Source organism: Lissotriton vulgaris, chromosome 6 (genome assembly GCF_964263255.1).
Source record: "Lissotriton vulgaris chromosome 6, aLisVul1.2, whole genome shotgun sequence".
Classification (NCBI taxonomy): domain Eukaryota; kingdom Metazoa; phylum Chordata; class Amphibia; order Caudata; family Salamandridae; genus Lissotriton; species Lissotriton vulgaris.
Genome location: NC_141694.1, coordinates 1910688355 through 1910706243, shown reverse-complemented (window position 1 = coordinate 1910706243; position 17889 = coordinate 1910688355). Strand labels below are relative to the sequence as shown.

At 50.5% G+C, this 17889-nt stretch overlaps 1 protein-coding gene across 1 annotated transcript in view; it reads right to left on the bottom strand.

The window, feature by feature from the left end:
* The window catches only part of LOC147709890 (uncharacterized), a 259661-nt gene extending 256709 nt beyond the window's left edge, over window positions 1-2952 (bottom strand). The window contains exon 1 of the mRNA XM_086928330.1: window positions 2068-2952. Coding sequence (XP_086784456.1) covers window positions 2068-2164 — 97 coding nt within the window. The 5' untranslated portion in view covers window positions 2165-2952. The remainder of the gene's footprint in view (window positions 1-2067) is intronic.
* Between the last annotated feature and the right edge of the window lie 14937 nt (window positions 2953-17889).

Genomic DNA, 17889 nt, shown 5'->3' with positions numbered 1-17889 from the left:
TAAGTCGTTTTGGACTATGTCATGTGTAATATACTATATTTTTATAATCTTGTGTGGAGTGGATTCTCTTTTGCGTGTATTCAGTGTGTTTTGGTATGAGTGTGTTATGCAAACGCTTTACACATTGCCTCTAATGCCTGTCTGCTCTATGCCAAGCTGCCAGAGGGATAGCACAGCCTATCTTTGGTGTGTAACTTACTTTCCCTGACTAGATTGTTGGGTTCTGTTTTGTTTAGGTGCCAACCAGAAACCCTATTTCTAACATCATTCATAAAACTTCAGAATTTGTTGTCACAGGTCCAAAGTATCCTTCTCTTTGTTTGTGCAAGCTCCTGTTGTTGATGACACTGGTCTCTTGTTTGTCCTCTCTGATTCAAGTTGGAGCAGAGCTGAGGTTCTGGTGTCAGTGCGCCCCTTAAAATCCTAGATTCAGGGGAGTTTAGGGGTGTGGGAGCAGGTAGCAAATGGGCTGCTAGTCCCTACAGCTGATCTGCCCCTGAGCTGACCCCATCCGGAGATGTAGGTCACCCTTCCTACCCAGAACCCACTATTTCTACCATTTCTAAAGATGGTAGAATTCTTCTACAGGTGTACAGATTAGGCAGCTCACCCTGACGGGGTTACTAGCCTTCTGGAGATGCACACCTCCTGCATACCCAAGTTTGCCCTGCCTAGGAGCAAATGTGTCTTGGGCAGGGGAGGGCTGTGTACTTCTTGGGGAAATGGCCCAGATAAACATCAGAGGAAGTCCAGTCTTTGAAGCTCACCGCCTTGAAGTGTCACTTAACTAGCCTTTCTGGGAGGGACGAGGTGTGACCGCCTTCTTGCCTAGGCCTTTGTTCCTGACTCCTGGGAGTGATCACACTGCCTGGCAGGAGGCAAGACTCCTGTCTTGGTGGCAGCAAACGTGGTCTGCCAGCCAGATAACAGTGAAGCTGGGGCAACCACGTGGGCAACCTCTAAGATAGTCACATGAGTGCATGCCATGTCCTCCTCAAAACAGGATTTGTGTCAGGGGTGAGAAGGAATGCTGTTTGACACCAAACTCGTCATATTTAGATTAATGGAGCTAGCCATCCTGGGTTTGACCGGGTGCAAGCCCATGTCATCCTATGGACCTCCTATTACTTATAGTTTACTTTAATGGTGAGTGCCACTTTAGAGACAAACAGGCTTTCTAGTCCATGTCTACAGCTTTATCATACTGTACCCTGCCTCCTGGGCCCAGGAGGCCTCTTGAGGGGTGACTGACATATACTACAAGCTGTGCATTGATTGTGCCACTCATGGTGAAGGAAAAAGTTAAAATGGAGCAGGTGGTACTGTTCCGGCTGCCCTCAATGGCAGGCCTGCTGCCTGTAGTTTACTTTGGTCACTCAGAGTGGAACTAACAGGGCTGCAGGCCCAAGGGACCCCTACAACACCCATGCCCAGGGTACCATACTACCAATTAACAGAGACTTACACGGGAGGTATGGTCTCTGTCAGTTGAGGGTGCCAATTACACACATCAATTTTAGGGAGAGAGCCATGGCATTGGAGCATAGTTAGCAGACCTCAGAGCACTGTCAGAGTCAGAAACCAGCATTTAGTAGTCCAAAGGGGGGCAAAAAGTGAGGGGACAGCTGCACAAAGTCTTGTTTTCATAGAGAGAGAGAAAAAGAGACAGACGGGAAGCAGCAGAGAAAGAGACAGACAGATAGAAAGAGAGACAAAAGAAGAAATGGCAGAAAGAGGAGCAAGAGAGAGAGAAAAAGCAGCAGAGAGGGAGAAAGAGAGAGAGAAGGAGAGAGAGAGACAGAGGGAGAGGGAGGGAGAGTGAGAGAGAGAGAGAGAGAGAGAGAGAGAGAGAGAGAGAGAGAGAGAGAGAGAGAGAGAGAGAGAGATAGGGAGAGTGTGTGTGAGAGGGAGAGAGAAAGAGAGAACGAGAGAGGGAGAAGAAGTAGGAAAGAGAGAGAGAGAGACCACGAGTGTGTGAAAGCAGCAGTGAGAGAGCTGTCAGACATACAGTTAAAGAGGGCGCAGAGGCACTGTGAGATGCCTGGCTGCTGTTGGTCCTCCACTTACCTCCTTCATTGTTGTCTGGTGCTCCTGGTTGCAGGCTCCCTCCTCGCCACATCAACAGCAGCACAAGAAGTTGGAGAACTAAGTGCCTCAAAGCCATAGCCGCAGCTGCTCATCTAGCGCTAAAAGAGAACAGGCCTGTGAACAATGGAAGGGGTTGAATCGTCTTCACAATCTGGTGTCATTAATACCAAAACAGAACCGTGGGGCATCTGCTCTGCGTAGCATTCGTGGTCTGTCGAAACCCCTGCCCACGGTGGGAGGATCACCGCCCTTCAAGGTGTCAGAGACACTGCTTCCAGCCCTAACGCATGATGCATTCTGGGTGCGGTAGTCTTGTTTCGCTTCCACTGAACTAATTGCACACCTGAATCAGTGATTTTGAGGTGAAATATTCAGACAGGAGTCATCAAAAGGCGGAAGGCGCTGTATAAAACCTCTGCGACTCGCTCAGTGTTCTATTTGGCACCCAAATGAGATCCGAAATTAAGGGATCTGTTTTTCTGTATCCGGTTCGGGAAGAGAACTCCTCATAACATCAGTTCGGCGTTCAATTCAGGCCTCATAGAACACTGAGCGAGTCGCAGAGGTTTTTTACGCACTGGAAAACGGTTTTCTGATACAATTTTCAATTAAGAGGATCTTAATAGCCCTGAAGAAGTCAGAGATGCAGAGGCATCGATACTGACGAAACACGTGTTGGCTTTTGGATGATGTGGCTTTCGATAATTCGAAGATCATATTATGTTTGAATGATAAGAAGATTTTATCAGATTTGAAGAATAAAATCATCATAAAAGAAGATTGATTGGACTTCTTAACACTCAAATGCGAAGTTGTAACCTACCTATAGACATGAGGGGTAAAAGAACTACCCTACCCACAGACAAGAGGGATAAAAGAAGAACCCTACCCACAAACAAGAGGGATAAAAGAAGAAAAGAACCCTACCCACAAACAAGAGGGATAAAAGAAGAACCCTACCCACAAACAAGAGGGATAAAAGAAGAAAAGAACCCTACCCACAAACAAGAGGGATAAAAGAAGAACCCTACCCACAGGCAAGAGGGGTAAAAGAACTACCCTACCCACAAACAAGAGGGATAAAAGAAGAACCCTACCCACAAACAAGAGGGGTAAAAGAACTACCCTACCCACAAACAAGAGGGATAAAAGAACTACCCTACCCACAAACAAGAGGGATAAAAGAACTACCCTACCCACAGGCAGGAGGGGTAAAAGAAGAACCCTACCCACTGACAAGAGGGGTAAAAGAAGAACCCTACCCACAGACAAGAGGGATAAAAGAAGAACCCTACCCACAAACAAGAGGGATAAAAGAAGAAAAGAACCCTACCCACAAACAAGAGGGATAAAAGAAGAACCCTACCCACAAACAAGAGGGGTAAAAGAACTACCCTACCCACAAACAAGAGGGATAAAAGAAGAAAAGAACCCTACCCACAAACAAGAGGGATAAAAGAAGAACCCTACCCACAAACAAGAGGGGTAAAAGAACTACCCTACCCACAAACAAGAGGGATAAAAGAACTACCCTACCCACAAACAAGAGGGATAAAAGAACTACCCTACCCACAGGCAGGAGGGGTAAAAGAAGAACCCTACCCACTGACAAGAGGGGTAAAAGAAGAACCCTACCCACAGACAAGAGGGATAAAAGAAGAACCCTACCCACAAACAAGAGGGATAAAAGAAGAAAAGAACCCTACCCACAAACAAGAGGGATAAAAGAAGACCCTGCCCACAAACAAGAGGGGTAAAAGAACTACCCTACCCACAAACAAGAGGGATAAAAGAACTACCCTACCCACAAACAAGAGGGATAAAAGAACTACCCTACCCACAGGCAGGAGGGGTAAAAGAAGAACCCTACCCACTGACAAGAGGGGTAAAAGAAGAACCCTACCCACAAACAAGAGGGATAAAAGAAGAACCCTACCCACAAACAAGAGGGGTAAAAGAACTACCCTACCCACAAACAAGAGGGATAAAAGAACTACCCTACCCACAAACAAGAGGGATAAAAGAACTACCCTACCCACAGGCAGGAGGGGTAAAAGAAGAACCCTACCCACTGACAAGAGGGGTAAAAGAAGAACCCTACCCACAAACAAGAGGGATAAAAGAAGAAAAGAACCCTACCCACAAACAAGAGGGATAAAAGAAGAACCCTACCCACAAACAAGAGGGGTAAAAGAACTACCCTACCCACAAACAAGAGGGATAAAAGAACTACCCTACCCACAAACAAGAGGGATAAAAGAACTACCCTACCCACAGGCAGGAGGGGTAAAAGAAGAACCCTACCCACTGACAAGAGGGGTAAAAGAAGAACCCTACCCACAAACAAGAGGGATAAAAGAACTACCCTACCCACAAACAAGAGGGATAAAAGAAGAACCCTACCCACAAACAAGAGGGATAAAAGAACTACCCTACCCACAAACAAGAGGGATAAAAGTACTACCCTACCCACAAACATGAGGGATAAAAGAACTACCTGACCCACAGGCAAGAGGGGTAAAAGAAGAACCCTACCCACAGACAAGAGGGGTAAAAGAAGAACCCTACCCACAGACAAGAGGGGTAAAAGAAGAACCCTACCCACAGACAAGAGGGGTAAAATAACTACCCTACCCACAAACAAGAGGGATAAAAGTACTACCTGACCCACAGGCAAGAGGGGTAAAAGAAGAACCCTACCCACAGACAAGAGGGGTAAAAGAACTACCCTACCCACAAACAAGAGGGATAAAAGAACTACCCTACCCACAAACAAGAGGGATAAAAGAACTACCCTACCCACAGGCAGGAGGGGTAAAAGAAGAACCCTACCCACTGACAAGAGGGGTAAAAGAAGAACCCTACCCACAAACAAGAGGGATAAAAGAAGAAAAGAACCCTACCCACAAACAAGAGGGATAAAAGAAGAACCCTACCCACAAACAAGAGGGGTAAAAGAACTACCCTACCCACAAACAAGAGGGATAAAAGAACTACCCTACCCACAACCAAGAGGGATAAAAGAACTACCCTACCCACAGGCAGGAGGGGTAAAAGAAGAACCCTACCCACTGACAAGAGGGGTAAAAGAAGAACCCTACCCACAAACAAGAGGGATAAAAGAACTACCCTACCCACAAACAAGAGGGATAAAAGAAGAACCCTACCCACAAACAAGAGGGATAAAAGAACTACCCTACCCACAAACAAGAGGGATAAAAGTACTACCCTACCCACAAACATGAGGGATAAAAGAACTACCTGACCCACAGGCAAGAGGGGTAAAAGAAGAACCCTACCCACAGACAAGAGGGGTAAAAGAAGAACCCTACCCACAGACAAGAGGGGTAAAAGAAGAACCCTACCTACAGACAAGAGGGGTAAAATAACTACCCTACCCACAAACAAGAGGGATAAAAGTACTACCTGACCCACAGGCAAGGGGGGTAAAAGAAGAACCCTACCCACAGACAAGAGGGATAAAAGTACTACCCTATCCACAAACAAGAGGGGTAAAAGAACTACCTGACCCACAGGCAAGAGGGGTAAAAGAACAACCCTACACACAGACACATGGGATAAAAGAACTATCCTACCCACAGACAAGAGGGGTAAAAGAACTACCTTACCCACATACACAAATGGGCAGAGAGTTACACTGCCCACAGACAGGAGGGGGAATAGAGCAAAACTACCCATGGACATGGTGGGGCAGAGAGCTACACTATCCACAGCCAGGAGGGGTAGAAAAACTACCCTACCCACAGACATGAGGGGTAAAATGACTACCCTACCCACAGGCAAGAGTGGAAAAGTACTACCCTACCGACAGACAAGGGGGTAAAGGAACTACCCTACCCACATGCAAGAGGGGTAAAATAACTACCTTACCCACAGACACAGGGTAAAAGAACTACCCTACCCACAAATAAGAGGGATAAAAGAATTACCTTACCCACAGCAAGAGGGGTAAAAGAACTGTCTGATCCACAGACATGAGGGGTAAAAGAACTACCCAAACCACAAACAAGAGAGGTAACAGAACTACCCTACCCACAGAGAAGAGGGGTATAATAACTACCCTACCCACAGGCAAGAGGGGTAAAAGAACAACCCTACCCACAGACACAAGGGATAAAAGAACTATCCTACCCACAGACAAGAGGGGTAAAAGAACTACCTTATCCACAGACACAAATGGGTAGAGAGTTACACTGCCCACAGACAGGAGGGGGCAGAGAGCAAAACTACCCATGGACACGGTGGGGCAGAGAGCTACACTATCCACAGACAGGAGGGGCAGAAAGCAAAACTAACCACAGACAGGAGGGGGCAGAGAGCTAAACTACCAATGGACAGGATAGGGCAGAGAGCTACGCTACCCATGGACAGGAGGGGGCAGAGAGAGCTACCCTGCCCAAAGACAGGAGGAGGGAGAGAGCTACCCTACCTACAGACAGGAGAGGGCAGAGAGCAAAACTACCCATGGACAGGATGGGGCAGAGAGCCACCCTACCCACTGACAGGAGAGGTAGAGAGAGCTACACAACCCACAGACAGGAGGGTGTAAAAAGATCTAACATACCTACAGGCAGGAGGGGGCAGATAACTATACAACCCATGGATAGGAGGGGGCAGAGAGAGCTACTCTACCCATGAAGGTTCTACACTCAGCAGTCGAGTGGTACAGAGAGATGTTCTACTTGCAGAGGTAGATTGGTGAGGAGAGATGTTCTACGTGCAGGGGTATGGTGGTGTGGAGAGATACTCTGCATACAGAGATAAAGGGATGATGAGAGTTGTTCTAGCACTAAGCTAATGTGATGAGGTGTTACATTTTACACGCAGAGTTAACGTGGTGAGGAGGGATGTTTTACACACAAAAGAGAGCGTGCAAAAATGGATGTCCTAGCCACCGTGGGAAAGAGAGACGTTCCATTCACAGAGCTAGATTGGTGAGGAGAGATGTTCTACCCACAGAGGTGGAGTGGGGAGGAGAGATGTTCTATGCACAGAGATAGAGTGGTGATTTGAGATATTCTACGCACAGAAGCAGAGAGGTGAGGAGAGATGTTTTACGTGCAAAGGTAGAGTGTTGAGGAGAGATGTTTTACGTGCAGAGGTATAGTGAGGAGAGATGTTCCACATGCAGACGTAGAGTGGTGAGGAGAGATGTTCTACACTCAGAGGTAGAGAGGTGTTGAGATGTTCAATGGGTAGAGGTAGTGTAGTTCTACGAAGTAAAGTGGTAAGGAGGGACGTTCTATGCACAGAGGTAGAGTGGTGAGGAGAGATATTCTACATGCAGGGGTAGATTGGTGAGGAGAGATGTTCTACGTGCAGGGGTAGGGTGGTGTGGAGAGATGCTCTGCATACAGAGATAAAGAGATGATGAGAGATGTTCTAGCACTGAGCTAGTGTGATGAGGTGTTACATTTTACACGCAAAGTTAACGTGGTGAGGACGGATGTTTTACACACAAAAGAGAGAGTGCGAGAATGAATGTCGTAGCCACAGGTGGAAAGAGAGATGTTGTAATCGTAGAGCTAGATTGGTGAGGAGAGATGTTCTTAACCCAGAGGTAGAGTGGACAGGAGAGATGTTATTCATGCAGAGATAGAGTGGTGAGTTGAGATATACTACCACAGAGGCAGAGTGGTGAGAAGAGATGTTTTATGTGCAGAGGTAGAGTGGTGAGGAGAGATGTTTTATGTGCAGAGGTAGAGTGGAGAGGAGAGATGTTTTACATGCAGAGGTAGAGTATTAAGGAGAGATGTTCTACACGCAGAGGTAGAGTGGAGAGGAGAGATGTTTTACATGCAGAGGTAGAGTGTTGAGGAAAGATGTTCTACATGCAGAGATAGAGTGATGAGGAGAGATGTTCTACACTCAGAGATAGGATGTGAGCAGTGATGAGGAGAGATGTTCTATACGCATAGGTATAGTGGGGAAGAGAGATGTTCTACACGCAGATGTAGAGTGGTGAGGAGAGATGTATACATGGAGAGGTAGAGTGTTGAGGAGAGATGTCCTAGATGTAGAGGTAGAGGGAACAGGAGAGATGTTCTACATGCAGAGATAGGGTAGTGAGGAGAATTGTTGTATGCTCAGAAGTAGAGTGAAGTGCAGAGATGTTCTACACACAGAGGTATAGTGGTGAGGAGAGATGTTCTACAAGCAGAGGTAAAGATTTGAGGACAGATGTTCTGTATGCAGAGGTAGCGTGGATAGTAGAGCTATTCTACAAGCAGAGCTAGAGTGTTGCGATGAGATGTTCTACTAGCGAAGGTAGAGTGATGAGGAGAGATGTTCCACACACAGAGATAGAATGGAGAGGAGAGATGTTCTGCATGCATAGGTAGTGTTGAGGGGAGATTTTCTACTCTCAGATGTAAAGTGTTGAGCCGAGATGTTCTACTCGCAGAGATAGAGTGAGGAGGAGTGATGTTCTATGCATACAGGTTGTGGGGAGGAGAGTTGTTCTACGCGCAGAGGTAGAGTAGGAAGGAGAGATTTTCTGCAATTAGAGGTATGGTGGTGAGGGGAGATGATCTAAGTACTGAGGTTGAGTACTGATAGGAGATGTTTTACACATAGGGATAGGTTGGTGAGTAGAGAAGTTGTACTCGCAGAGGTAAAGTGGTGAGGACAGATGTTCTACCCACAAAAGAGTGTGAGAAAGGATGTCCCAGCCACAGTGGTAAGGAGAGACAGTCTACCTGCAGAGCTAAAGAGAAGAAGAGGTAGGGTACTGAGGAGAATAGTTGTATGCTCAGAAGTAGAGTGGAGTGCAGAGATGTTCTACACACAGAGATATAGCGGTGAGGAGAGATGTTCTACACGCAGAGGTAGTGTGGTGTAGAGAGATGGTCTGCGTACAGAGATAGAGAGATGATGAGAGATGTTCTACGCGCTGAGGTAGGGTGGTGAGGAGTGATATTTTACACACACAGGTAAAGTGGTGAGGACAGATGTTCCACACTCAGGTGGTGAGGAGAGATGTTCCACACTCAGGTGGTGAGGAGAGATGTTCCACACTCAGGTGGTGAGGAGAGATGTTCTACGCTGAGGTAGAATGGTGAAGAGAGAAGTTCTACTCGCAGAGGTAAAGTGGTGAGGACAGATGTTCTACCCACAAAAGAGAGAGTGTGAAAATGGATGTCCAAGCCACTGTGGTAAGGAGAGATGGTGTACCTGCAGAGCTAAAGAGATGTTCTACACCAAGAGGTAGAGTGTTGAGGCAAGATGTTCTACAAGCAGAGGTAGGGTACTGAGAAGAATAGTTGTATGCTCAGAAGTAGAGTGGAGTGCAGAGATGTTCTACACACAGAGGTAGAGTGGGGAAGAGAGATGTTCTACATGCAGAGGTAGAGTGGGGAAGAGAGATGTTCTACATGCAGAGGTAGAGTGCTGAGGGGAGATGCTCTACCCTTAAAAGAGAGAGATTGAGAAGGGATGTCCTAGCCACAGTGGTAAAGAGAGACATTGTGAATGGTGCAAGAGTGGTGAGGATAGATGTTCTGCACACGAAGGTAGAGCTTTGAAGAGAGATACTTTAATCAGAGAGGTATAGTGGTAAGGAGACATGTTCTACATGCAGTGGTAGAGTTTAAGGAGAGATATTCTACACACAAAGGTACAGTGGTGATTAGAAATCTTCTTCATGCAGAGATACGGTCGTGAGGAGAGATATTCTACAAACAGAAGTATAGTGGTTAGGTGAGATGTTCTACTCACATAGGTAAAGATTTGAGGACAGATGTTCTACACGCAGAGGTAGAGTGCTTGTGAGAGATGTTCTACAATCACAGGTAAGGTGATGAAGAGAGATGTTCCACACGTAGAGGTAGAGTGGTGAGGAGAGATGTTCTACAAACAGAGGTAGAGTGGTAAGGAAAGATGTTGTGCACTCAGGGGTAGTGTGGTAAGGAGAGATGTTGTACACTCAGGGGTAGAGTGGTAAGGAGAGATGTTGTACACTCAGAGGTAGAGTGGTAAGGAGAGATGTTGTACACTCAGAGGTAGAGTGGTAAGGAGAGATGTTGTACACTCAGAGGTAGAGTGGTGTGGAGAGATGTACACTCAGAGGTAGAGTGGCGAGGAGAGATGTTGTACACTCAGAGGTAGAGTGGTGTGGAGAGATGTTGTACAATCAGAGGTAGAGTGGCGAGGAGAGATGTTGTACACTCGGAGGTAGAGTGGTAAGGAGAGATGTTGTACACTCAGAGGTAGAGTGGCGAGGAGAGATGTTGTACAATCAGAGGTAGAGTGGCGAGGAGAGATGTTGTACACTCGGAGGTAGAGTGGTAAGGAGAGATGTTGTACACTCAGAGGTAGAGTGGCGAGGAGAGATGATGTAAACTCAGAGTTAGAGTGGCGAGGAGAGATGTTGTACACTCAGAGGTAGAGTGGTAAGGAGGGATGTTGCACACACAGAGGTAGAGTGGTAAGGAGAGATGTTGTACACTCAGAGGTAGAATGGTGTGGAGAGATGTTGCACACTAGAGTGGTAAGGAGAGATGCTCTAGTCAGATATGGAGTGTAAAAACACTAGGAAATAGCTGTTTACTCACAGACAGGTGTGTGCAGAGACCCCTCCCTGTGCACAGCAGCGAAAGGCAGCAGTGTCGAGGCCCCGAGGGTGGCAGAGTGCACAGCCCCCTCTGTGTGTGCAGAACCCCTATCACCGTGCACAGCCCCCTCTCAGAGTGCACAGGCCCCTCTCAGTGTGCACAAGGCCGTCTCAGCGAGCACATACCTCTCTCAGTGTGCACAGCCCCCTCTCAGTGTGCCCATCCCTCTCTCAGAGTGCACAGCCCCCTCAGTGTGCAGAGCACCCTCTCAGAGCGCACAGTCCCCTCTCAGTGTGCACAGGGCGGTCTCAGGTTGCAGATACCTCTCTCAGTGTGCACAGCCCCCTCTCAGTGTGCACAGTCCCCTCTCCATGCACTGCACAGGGCGGTCTCAGGTTGCAGATACCTCTCTCAGTGTGCACAGGGTGGTCTCAGTGTGCACAGCCCCCTCTCAGTGTGTACAGCCCTCTCTCAGTGTACACAGCCCCTCTCAGTGTGCACAGGGCGGTCTCAGGTTGCAGATACCTCTCTCAGTGTGCACAGCCCCCTCTCAGTGTGCACAGCCCCTCTCAGTGTGCACAGCCCCTCTCAGTGTGCAGAGCACCCTCTCAGAGCGCACAGTCCCCTCTCAGTGTGCACAGGGCGGTCTCAGGTTGCAGATACGTCTCTCAGTGTGCACAGCCCCTCTCAGTGTATACAGCCCCTCTCAGTGTGCACAGCCCCCTCTCAGTGTACACAGCCCTTCTCAGTGTGCACAGGGCAGTTTCAGGTTGCAGATACCTCTCTCAGTGTGCACAGTCCCCTCTCAGTGTACACAGCCCCTCTCAGTGTGCAGAGTCCCCTCTCAGTGTGTACAGTCCCCTCTCAGTGTGCACAGTCCCCTCTCAGTGTACACAGCCCCTCTCAGTGTGCAGAGTCCCCTCTCAGTGTGCACTGTCCCCTCTCAGAGTGCACAGTCCCCTCTCAGTGTGCACAGCCCCCCTCAGTGTGCAGAGCACCCTCTCAGAGAGCACAGTCCCCTCTAAGTGTGCACAGGGCGGTCTCAGGTTGCCGATACCTCTCTCAGTGTGCACAGACCTCTCTCAGTATGCACAGCCCCCTCTCAGTGTACACAGCCCCTCTTGGTGTGCACAGCCCCTCTCAGTGTGCACAGTCCCCTCTCAGTGTGTACAGCCCCCCTCAGTGTGCAGAGCACCCTCTCAGAGCGCACAGTCCCCTCTCAGTGTGCACAGGGTGGTCTCAGGTTGCAGATACCTCTCTCAGTGTGCACTGCCCCCTCAGTGTGCACAGGGCGGTCTAATTATGCACAGCCCCCTCTCAGAGCGCACAGTCCCCTCTCAGTGTACACAGCCCCTCTCAGTGTGCACAGTGCGGTCTCAGGTTGCAGATACCTCTCTCAGTGTGCACAGGGCGGTCTCAGGTTGCAAATACCTCTCTCAGTGTGCACAGGCCTCTCTCAGTGTGCACAGGGCGGTCTCAGGTTGCAGATACCTCTCTCAGTGTGCACAGGTCTCTCTCAGTGTGCACAGGCCTCTCTCAGTGTGCACAGCCCCTCTCAGTGTGCACAGCCCCTCTCAGTGTACACAGGGAGGTCTCAGGTTGCAGATACCTCTTTCAGTGTGCAGAGCCCCTCTCCGTGTGAACAGCCCCCTCTCAGTGTGCACAGGGCGGTCTCAGGTTGCACATACCTCTCTCAGTGTGCACAGCCCCTCTCAGTGTGCACAGCCCCCTTTCAGTGTGCAGAGGGCGGTCTCAGGTTGCAGATACCTCTCTCAGTGTGCACAGGCCTCTCTCAGTGTGCACAGCCCCCTCTCCATGTGCACAGCCCCCTCTCAGTGTGCACAGCCCCCTCTCAGTGTGCACAGCCCCTCTCAGTGTGCACAGGGCCGTCTCAGTGTGCACAGCCCCCTCTCAGTGTGCACAGCCCCCCTCAGTGTGCACAGCCCCCTCTCAGTGTGCACAGGCCTCTCTCAGTGTGCACAGCCCCCTCAGTGTGCACAGCCCCCTCTCAGCGTGCACAGGCCTCTCTCAGTGTGCACAGCCCCCTCGCCATATGCTCAGTCCCCTCAGTGTACAAAGCCCCCTCTCAGTGTGCACAGGTCTCTCTCAGTGTGCACAGGACCGTCTCAGTGTCCACAGGCCTCTCTCAGTGTGCACAGGCCTCTCTCAGTGTGCACAGGCCTCTCTGTGTGCACAGGGAGGTCTCAGGTTGCAGATACCTCTTTCAGTGTGCACAGGCCTCTCACAGTGTGCACAGCCCCCTCTCATTGTGCACAGTCCCCTCTCAGTGTACACAGGCCCCTCTCCACGCACTGCACAGGGCAGTCTCAGGTTGCAGATACTTCTCTCATTGTGCACAGGCCTCTCTCAGTGTGCACAACCCCTCTCAGTGTGCACAGTCCCCTCTCATTGTGCACAGGGCGGTCTCAGGTTGCAGATACATCTCTCAGTGTGCACAGCCCCCTCTCAGTGTACACAGCCCCTCTCAATGTGCACAGGGCGGTCTCAGGTTGCAGATACCTCTCTCAGTGTGAACAGCCCCCTCTCAGTGTGAACAGCCCCCTCTAAGTGTGCACAGCCCCTCTCAGTGTGCACAGCCCCCTCTCAGTGTACACAGCCCTTCTCATTGTGCACAGGGTGGTCTCAGTGTGCACAGCCCCCTCTCAAAGTGCACAGTCCCCTCTCAGTGTACACAGCCCCTCTCAGTGTGCACAGGGCGGTCTCAGGTTGCAGATACCTCTCTCAGTGTGCACAGGGTGGTCTCAGGTTGCAGATTCCTCTCTCAATGTGCACAGGCCTCTCTCAGTGTGCACAGCCCCTCTCAGTTGGCACAGCCCCGTCTCAGTGTGCACAGCCTCCTCGCAGTGTGCACAGGGCGGTCTCAGGTTGCAGATAGCTCCCTCAGTGTGCACTGCCCCCTCTCCATGTGCACAGCCCCCCTGAGTGTGCACAGCCCCTCTCAGTGTGCACTGGGCCGTCTCAGTGTGCACAGCCCCCTCTCAGTGTGCACAGCCCCCCTCAGTGTGCACAGGCCTCTCTCAGTGTGCTCAGCCCCCTCTCCATGTGCTCAGCCCCCCTCAGTGTACACAGCCCCCTCTCAGTGTGCACAGGGCGGTCTCAGTTTGCAGATACCCCTCTCAGTGTGCACAGGCCTCTCTCAGTGTGCACAGCCCCTCTCAGTGTACACAGTCCCCTCTCAGTGTGCACAGGGCGGTCTCAGTTTGCAGATACCTCTCTCAGTGTGCACAGCCCCCTCTCAGTCTACACAGCCCCTCTCAGTGTGCACAGGGCAGTCTCAGGTTGTACATACCTCTCTCAGTGTGCACAGGGCGGTCTCAGGTTGCAGATACCTCTCTCAGTGTGCACAGGGCGGTCTCAGGTTGCAGATACCTCTCTCAGTGTGCACAGGCCCCTCTCAGTGTGCACAGCCTCTCTCAGTGTGCACAGGCCTCTCTGAGTGAGCACATGGCGGTTTCAGGTTGCAGATACCTCTCTCAGTGTGCACAGGCCTCTCTCAGTGGGAACAGGCCTCTCTCAGTGTGCACAGGGCCGTCTCAGTGTCCACAGGCCTCTCTCAGTGTGCACAGGCCTCTCTCAGTGTGCACAGGCCTCTCTCAGTGTGCACAGGGCAGTCTCAGGTTGCAGATACCTCTCTCAGTGTGCACAGGCCTATCTCAGTGTGCACAGTCCCCTCTCCACGCACTGCACAGGGCGGTTTCAGGTTGCAGATACCTCTCTCAGTGTGCACAGCCCCCCCTCAGTGTGCACAGGGCCGTCTCAGTGTGCACAGGGCCGTCTCAGTGTCCACAGGCCTCTATCAGTGTGCACGGAGCCATCTCAGTGTGTACAGGGCGGTCTCAGGTTGCAGATACCTCTCTCAGTGTGCACAGCCCCCTCTCCATGTGCACACCCCCTCTCAGTGTGCACAGTCCCCTCTCCATGCACTGCACAGGGCGGTCTCAGGTTGCAGATACCTCTCTCAGTGTGCACAGGTCTCTCTCAGTGTGCACAGGGCCGTTTCAGTGTCCACAGGCCTCTCTCAGCGTGCAGAAGCCTCTCTCAGTGTGCACAGGCCTCTCTCAGTGTGCACAGGGCCGTCTCAGTGTCCACAGGCCTCTCTCAGTGTGCACAGGCCTCTCTCAGTGTGCACAGGGCGGTCTCAGGTTGCAGATACCTCTCTCAGTGTGCACAGGCGTTTCTCAGTGTGTACAGGGCCGTCTCAGTGTCCACAGGCCTCTCTCAGTGTGCACAGGCCTCTCTCAGTGTGCACAGGCCTCTCTCAGTGTGCACAGGGCCGTCTCAGTGTCCACAGGCCTCTCTCAGTGTGCACAGGCCTCTCTCAGTGTCCACAGGCCTCTCTCAGTGTTCACAGGGCCGTCTCAGTGTCCACAGGCCTCTCTCAGTGTGTACAGGCCTCTCTCAGTGTGCACAGGCCTCTCTCGGTGTGCACAGGGCGGTCTCAGTGTCCACAGGCCTCTCTCAGTGTGCACAGCCCTTTCTCAGTGTGCACAGGCCTCTCTGTGTGCACAGGGAGGTCTCAGGTTGCAGATACCTCTTTCAGTGTGCACAGGCCTCTCACAGTGTGCACAGCCCCCTCTCAGTGTGCACAGTCCCCTCTCAGTGTACACAGTCCCCTCTCCACGCACTGCATAGGGCGGTTTCAGGTTGCAGATACCTCTCTCAGTGTGCACAGGCCTCTCTCAGTGTGCACAGGGCCGTCTCAGTGTCCACAGGCCTCTCTCAGTGTGCACAGGCCTCTCTCAGTGTGCACAGGCCTCTCTCAGTGTGCACAGGGCGGTCTCAGGTTGCAGATACCTCTCTCAGTGTACACAGGCCTCTCTCAGTGTGCACAGTCCCCTCTCCACGCACTGCACAGGGCGGTTTCAGGTTGCAGATACCTCTCTCAGTGTGCACAGCCCCCCCTCAGTGTGCACAGGGCTGTCTCAGTGTGCACAGGGCCGTCTCAGTGTCCACAGACCTCTATCAGTGTGCACGGAGCCATCTCAGTGTGTACAGGGCGGTCTCAGGTTGCAGATACCTCTCTCAGTGTGCACAGCCCCCTCTCCGTGTGCACAGCCCCCTCTCAGTGTGCGCAGTCCCCTCTCCATGCTCTGCACAGGGCGGTCTCAGGTTGCAGATACCTCTCTCAGTGTGCACAGGTCTCTCTCAGTGTGCACAGGGCCGCCTCAGTGTCCACAGGCCTCTCTCAGCGTGCACAAGCCTCTCTCAGTGTGCACAGGCCTCTCTCAGTGTGCACAGGGCCGTCTCAGTGTCCACAGGCCTCTCTCAGTGTGCACAGGCCTCTCTCAATGTGCACAGTCTTTTCTCGGTGTGCACAGGGCGGTCTCAGGTTGCAGATACCTCTCTCAGTGTGCACAAGCCTCTCTCAGTGTGTACAGGGCCGTCTCAGTGTCCACAGGCCACTCTCAGTGTGCACAGGCCTCTCTTAGTGTGCACAGGCCTCTCTCAGTGTGCACAGGGCCGTCTTAGTGTCCACAGGCCTCTCTCAGTGTGCACAGGCCTCTCTCAGTGTCCACAGGCCTCTCTCCGTGTTCACAGGGCCGTCTCAGTGTCCACAGGCCTCTCTCAGTGTGCACAGGCCTCTCTCAGTGTGCACAGGGCCGTCTCAGTGTCCACAGCCCTCTCTCAGTGTGCACAGGCCTCTCTCAGTGTGCACAGGGCTCTCTCAGGTTGCAGATACCTCACTCAGTGTGCACAGCCTCTCTCAGTCTGCACAGCCTTTTTATACGCACTGCCCCTCTCTGATCGCCTTTTTATTATCATCTTGGCCAGGAGGCCGGGTCTGACGGGAAGGGTTCAGGTCATGACCTGGACTTTGGACCAGGCTGTTTGTCGAAGAGAAAGTCAACATGGTGTCCGCCTGTCTGTGCCCTGCGGGGCACCCGCTGTCCGGAATAGGCGCATCGTTCAGGGGTGGGGGCGGTGGACTTCACTGGGGGTCTCAGCCTGGGCTGCTGCAGTCTGGAGTCTTAACTTTGGAAGGTCCTGGTTCTTCCCTGGTCTTTAAAGACCATTTTCATATTTACATAACTTTGTAAACTGGTTACGGGATCTTTGTGTTTTTTCTGGTTCCAGTAACCCCAGGGCCCCCCTATTGCCTATTCCTTATATTTATGTTTTATATTTACTAGTGTGAAAATGCATTTCATGAAAAGGAATATAATGTTGGGTTGCCAAAGAAAAATGCCAGCCATGTGTTGTTTAAAGAGCCTGCAAAGACCTCTCTTGACACTAAATAGGGTTATAAATAAAAAAGTATGTATTCATTTGTAATGTGACTTTTATGTCTTTGTTCCCTTTAATTATCACTAAGTCATGGGTCATGCAGGCAGCCCTAGAACACAATTAAAGCGCTTTCTCTTTATATCTGCTGTTCGAAGTATGCACAGATAAGTGCTGAAAATACGGCTTTAGGTGACTGCTTATTTTTGTACCGTCTGGGACATCAAATTAATAAGCTGGCAACCCTAATCATAAGACTGGAAGTTTGTTGCAGGATCAGCACATTACTTATTTCCTCACCCTCGATCCCTGATTAATGCCGCAATAGCATGGCTTTAAGTGGGTCCTGCCGGAGCTCATCACTAGCACTTTGTTAAAGAAGGCGCCGGGACGGGTCGCTATTGAGCTCTCCATTTCCACCCTCACATTCAGACTGGAAACAAAATCTTAACGCTGCGCAGTTCACTGCTTTGATGTAACTTTTATTTTTTTCACTTTGTATTGCTAATCTTGAAGTGCTTTACATGAGCACCAACAAGGACATCTTCATTTATTTTTCGGTTGGAACGGGAGATTAAGTGATTTGCCCAGAAACACAGGATGTTGAGTCAACGCTGAGACTCAATCCTGCTTCCTCAGCTCCACCTAACAACCTTTGACAAAGTCAATTGTCCTGGCTTGTTGTAGGTGTAATGTTACTTACATGGAGGCAATAACAGAAGCAGCAAAATGCCAGTCAGACGGCACACTATCCTGAGAGCAGATTTTTAGCCTAAATGTTTTAAGCCATGCCCTTAATTATATTGCCCCTTTGAGAGACCCCCTGTAGGAAACTGGCTCTGTATATCTATATATATATAAAAACAAATGTCTGTCTTTCTGTCTGTCTGTTTGTCCTTTATGCATTACTACACCATTGATCCGATCGCCATGAAACTTTGGAAAGTTGTTGAGTACACTCCTGCGCAGGTTTCTGGCAAAAAAA